Here is a 6,055-nt window from a genome sequence, read left to right on the forward strand (position 1 = left end):
AACCACGCTGGCCCAGTGGGTTTGACTTCACACATATCTTTGAATTTCTTCGCCGATATGTGCAGGCATCACGATGTTTTCCTTCATCATAAGAACGTCGGGTAAATTATGTACATGTGAAATTCGAAAAAACCGAAAATCACATTGGTACAGCGGGATTCGAACCCAAGACCTGTAGATTACAAGTCAAGTGCTTAACCCACTGAGCCATCGTCACTCTTTAATAAAATTTAAATTAAGGTTTACATAAGAATGTGCCTGATCAGCTCACTATATGTCCCCATTGGGTTCAGAGACTAACCTAAGTTACTAACTAGACAGTGTGCCTAATTCTGTCTTAAATCACTAGAAAAGTTTAAAAAACTTCACTGTAAATGTACAATTAGGGCACTTCGCCGTGTTCTACTTCAGAAAATTTGGTTTGTTTAATAATAAAGTATGATATTGTTTTCAGGTGGATAGAAGTGCTGCAAACTCCGATGTTACATTGAACACGTCACAAACTATATGTGAAGATTATTTTTTAATTTCAAAACGCCAAAGTGTAATTCGGAAAATGCATTTAATGCATACAATATTTCAATTGGATAAGGTCCGTTATTTTCATATTTCATCTGTGCAGTTTATCATTATTATATTTCACTACCTTAGTTTATTTTGTGGTGAATAAATCTATCTCTGGTGAGCCCCATTTGCGGAAGGGTCGCTGTTAATTAGGGCAGGAGATGGTTGTTTTCCTCGTGACAGTCTGTCTGCTATTGGTTCTATCTTTTTCTATATCATAAGGTGGCAAAAACGATTGGCCACCTGAATCCACCAAAGTGGATGCGTTGTTTACCCTTAATCGATGGAGGAGAGGCACATAAAGAGGATATTTCCCCTTCCTATGCGTCTCCAGCACCGTTAAATCCACGTTTCCTTCCCATCTATCCAGAAAAAGGTTTGGAAGGGACTAAAGTTGGGCTTAGGGCACCACATCAGACTGTACGTGGAATTGCTTCCACTTCACACCTATCTTTGTGGTATTACTGGGGGCGAGCTAACTAATTCGTGCGAGATGTTTAAGCGAGCTCTACCACTGTTTTTATCTTCTTGGTAGGTCCTGACCTGTTAGGATTATGATGAATCTGTTCTTTTGTTCTTCAAAGACCTCGTTTCGAATATAAGCAGAGTTCGACTGTCTGTCTAAATAAGTAGATGGGAGTTCTCTAACTTCCTTGTATAGTTTTCTCGATTGCTGCTATCTCGGCATATAGTTCTTTTTTGTTGCAATAACATGTCCTCACCTGTCTCTCACCTGACTCACCCCAGCCCCGATCCGATGTGTCTGTTAGGCTTCATGTGCACGGGTGATGTTTTCCATACCACCTCGCACATTTCTTGTTGAAAGATTCGGCGAATCTTAGGTCGTTGATGTGGTTCTCTTGTTTTGAATTGTAGGAAAATTTGGATTCTTCGACAGTGAAGCCATCTCCGGGGTATTACGAAATTTGCGACATTTAGTTAGTTTTTTTGTATCGGGGGTGAAATCTTCAAAAAGATACCCTTTCTTCTGGAGGGATGTCTTATGTGATGTTTGTACCCATTGAAACCCCTTCGGTGGCCAGCCTCTAATGCAATAGAGGTATCCGAGATCTCCGTGGAACTCACCGGAACATTCTGCACTATTACACAATAAGGACGTTGCCTGATGTTCCACAGTGTTCTATCAAAATAGGACCACACTATGGCACCATATTCCCTGGAAGTGTAGTTGGCCTAACAGTTTTTGCAATTTCTGTTCACTCGGTTTCTCGTCAGCGACTAGCTTAGCGAGAAATGTTCATGATGACGAATTCAAATGTTGAAGTTTTATTAACTGTTGTAAGCGTCTCGTCCGTCATTTTCCGTACTTTATTTTGATCGATGTTAGTCTTATATTCACCTAAATCAAGTATATCTGGCTCGGAAGCTGGGTTTAATAAGAAATCCTTTGAAGAGTTCGCATATCTTTGTGATGCACATTGTTGGTGCATAATGTTAGTGCGGAGACTAACCATTATACCGCTGGTCCGGGACGTTTTGATGTTTGTTTTGCTTTTTCCGTGATTTCCCCTTTTCTACGCTATTCGATGAGCTGCTCTCGCACGACGATTCTTCCTCTGCTGTATTTTACCTCGGTGGCAAATTAACCGCTCGGCTGCCGCCGGTAGCTCCGTTGCCATAGTTACGCGCGGTATTCATACAAAAACTTATTACTTTTAACCTTTTCCCTATGAGTTATCACGCTACGCAAAGCTATGAACTTCGTAAATGACTATGGGGCGTTGTCCTAGCTGTCGAGAAGAGTTGCTATAATACTTAGTGTCAATCCTACCAAATTGTAAATTGTCTGATAACAATCCAACGTGTATGTGATGGAAATATCGGATTTTGTTACCTTATCTGACAGTGATGTCATTTTTAAGCTATCTGAGCCTCTATCAGCCAGTAGTGGGACAGGCTCTTAGAGTAACAACCGTCGCTGTCACTAACTGTCAACGTCGAATGACCGTGAAAATTCTTTCATAAGCAATGCTGTATGTTTTCCAGAGTCATATAATCCGTTTTTTTGTGTTTTTTTTTTGCAAAAAATTGACGTTTTCATTGTAAAAACATGTTTCTTATGTTATTCACTCTGACGCAGCTTCTAGAATATTGGCTTGTTATTAAAAAGTTTATTTTCATGAAATTATTTGTCTATTCTGTCACCATAAGCCTTAATGAACCCTCGTATTGTAACAAATCTAATTTATTTAATTTAATTTTCTTATTGTAGATTGTAAGAATTAGGTATTGTTAAAGTTTATTTTTAACACGAGGCCCGCCTGTACAAATTATTTATAAAATATATTCCGCTTCGGAATACAAATCAGTTATTAATTAGACAAATAATTAGATAAATAAAATTTAACAATAAAATGATATTGAAATGGGACCATCACACCATGATTTTTATTTATATTATTTTATTGTATTAATCTCGAATTGTTTGTCAATAAAATGTTTCCTCCTGTCATGTTATTGTGGATGCGTAGTATGAAGTACGTATTTGATATTACTTTAAAAATAAAGTTATGGTGATTTTGTAAACAGATTTTGAACCTCCAATACAAACCATTCTTGCCGAAATATTTATTATTATAAAACAAACACTGAAATATGTAAGAATATGTCAAAAATGCTTAGTACAATATTATTGTGTACTAAGTTCACAGGATAATTTTCCATCTAACATAAGGTTTGAATTACTAAATGAATATTCACGGAACCATAACTACTAGAGATTTATTTATTTTAACGTAAATATGGATATACCGTTACGTTGTTTTTCATACATATTTTTTATTATAATGAAATTATCTTTAATTAGATTTTTTTACTAAAAAATATGTTGCCATTGAAGTTTATTTTGCCATAAAAGAAATACGTTTTAAAAGAAAGCAAAGAAAACAATCCAACTTTGTAAATTGAGCTAAAGGAAAGCTGACCTTTTACGGCAGTCAAAACAGTCACCTCGCTCACTCTTTCCGAAAAAAATGAAATAGCTATACATTTTTGTATGAATTTTCAGTGGAAAATCAATGTCAAATGAATCATGTATTTTTAGAATATAACCGGGCTGTGTAATTTCCACCATAATAATGTTGCCTGTAAGATAATGTTCCATTATTTATTGTAACATTCATCATTCATTTTTATATGTAAGGAAAAAAAATCGTGTTTTTTGTAATAAATTAATCATGAACATCTCAATATTTTGTTAAAAATTTTCTTAATAAACGTTAGAAAAGTATTTTTTTCCATCCTTCACATGTCCTTAAAGTTTTTGTTTTATTGAATTTAATATCAAACTCGAATTTAAGCTCGCAATCTTCGTTAATGCGGAATTTTAAAAAATGGATATGTATAATATTCCTATGTCCATCTTCCTTCTACCAGCTCTCTTTCAAAGTCCCGTCAAAATCTACCCGTTATAAAGATAGCGGTCCGGCCGCCACTTTGACAGCGTGGAATTATAAAAAGCGCCGAAGGCCCAACTTTAGTCACTTTTCCTTCCCATCCTTTTTCATATAAGAAAGGCGGAGGAGACGCACAGAAAGAGGAAACATTCTCTTATGTGCGTCTCCTCCATCGACACTAAGGATAGTCAGCGGTCGCTTTGCCAGTTTGGCGGATGTTCCACTTTTTGATATAAAAAAAGTCTGGAAGAACACATGGGCTACTTTCGTTTGTTTTTTAATTCCACGCGGACGGAATCGCGGACAAAAGATAGTTCGTTAATAAAACGCAGATTGCTATAATAGACATTTATTATCTATTTCATATGGTACTATATTTTTCACTATATTTTGGCTTTGGTTACATTTAGTATACGAACACTGATATGAAAAATTAGTACTATTACTAAAAATAAATAAAGTTACGAATACCTAAAAATCCACCATATATTTACAAGACAATCTTAATATACTAGTAATTTATGATTCACATTTGACAAAAACTACAAGTAAAATGCGTTTCGAGATCAGTTAAATTTGGCTTTACATTAATTACTTCTACGTGTTATATTAATTGTATTAAAGTCTCTCATAAAAGTACATTTAAATATAAAGATTTACAAATGCTTCAGAAGCAGAAAAATGGCGATTATCTTAAGCACATTGTCATAAAATTGTTACATTTAACGACGATACAATATAAATAAAAATAAACATAATATAATAACATCAATGATTATACATAACATAATAAAAAGTAATTAATTTTAGATTAAATAAAATGCATTCTAAATTCTAAATCTAAATGATTACATTTATTTTAGCAAATAATAATTTTTAAACATGCTTTGTCACTTAAATGTATAAAAAATAAATAAAACAACATTCAATCATTATCAACAATACAATTAAATTAACAACAAATAAAGCAATTAAATAGGAATAATAAATACGTAATTAAAAGACAAAAAATATTTGAAATGAGCATTGCAAGGCTGACCGGATTGGGTCCAAGCTCGGCTATAAATGCCAGATGCAGTTGAAGTACCCAGCGCTGATCTTCCACGAGAACCTTTGGGATCATCCACACGTCAGTAGTAGCGGTGGACAGGAATACAATATATTTTTTTTAAAATGTATCTTTGTTTTAATAAGAATACTGATCACAATATACAAAGAGAGCTGTCAAATTATAATTACAGTAAATATATATTTTCTATATAATATAAGGGTAACATTCATGCACCATTTAAAAATACTTTGTGCAAAGATGTATTTACAAAAAATAAAAGATCTATGTACATTAAACCAATTCACTTTGTGCTATACTCTTTGTGTGTCCAAACGAGTGGGGATCCAATTAGTACTATCAAATTAAGTAATTTGTACAACTTAATATAGGTTCTATGTAAGAGAATAGTAGCTTGAAGTGTAATGTGTAACATTTATATAATATTTAAAATTAAATTAAGATCTTCATTCAGATCTTTTCGACTAGAATATGTAGTATGTCTCTACACAGTGTTATGTAATCTTAATGTTAATATTACGTCTATTCGGAAACTATGAAAGTGAGCTAACTTACTATTTGATACTCTTGTCACGAAATTCATAGAGATATGAGTAAAAATACACACATCAACAAAACCATTAGTAATAAATTGTACAGTAAAGGCAATATCTATAAACAAATAGGAACATCCTACAATTTGTGCTTAAAGGTACAATAAAGGAATTCATATTTAACATATTTTCAATTATTGACACTACACTATGCATAGTAGAGTAAGAGTTGCAAAGAATAATAGTAAAAACTACATTTAGTCAGTACACGTGTTTTCACATTAAATTTTACATTCTCGTAGTTACGTTTGTGTCGCCGTTCTCTTTGGCATCCTCATCCACTTGCTCCTTGTTCTTCCTGTCCCTGTTGCGGCTGCGGAAGAAGGAGGCGGTGGTGACGGAACGGAAGCGGAAAGAGCCCGGCGTGCCGTTGGCCACCGAGGCCACCGAGCCCTCGGTCTGGTCCCGCAACC

The 6,055-nt window shown here is 34.4% G+C and overlaps 2 protein-coding genes across 2 annotated transcripts in view; one reads left to right on the forward strand and one right to left on the reverse strand.

Annotated features, from left to right (window-relative positions):
- LOC106111022 (FERM, RhoGEF and pleckstrin domain-containing protein 2-like) overlaps positions 1-491 on the forward strand; it is a 7,449-nt gene extending 6,958 nt beyond the window's left edge. Inside the window, exon 15 of the mRNA XM_013292988.1 lies at positions 455-491. Within this exon, the coding sequence (XP_013148442.1) occupies positions 455-491 (37 nt within the window). The remainder of the gene's footprint in view (positions 1-454) is intronic.
- Positions 492-5,870: 5,379 nt separating this feature from the next.
- The window catches only part of LOC106111023 (adenylate cyclase type 8), a 28,738-nt gene continuing 28,553 nt past the window's right edge, over positions 5,871-6,055 (reverse strand). The window contains exon 29 of the mRNA XM_013292989.1: positions 5,871-6,041. Within this exon, the coding sequence (XP_013148443.1) occupies positions 5,871-6,041 (171 nt within the window). The remainder of the gene's footprint in view (positions 6,042-6,055) is intronic.

The sequence above is a fragment of the Papilio polytes genome, unplaced genomic scaffold (genome assembly GCF_000836215.1).
Source record: "Papilio polytes unplaced genomic scaffold, Ppol_1.0 DF824180.1, whole genome shotgun sequence".
In the NCBI taxonomy this organism is placed as follows: domain Eukaryota; kingdom Metazoa; phylum Arthropoda; class Insecta; order Lepidoptera; family Papilionidae; genus Papilio; species Papilio polytes.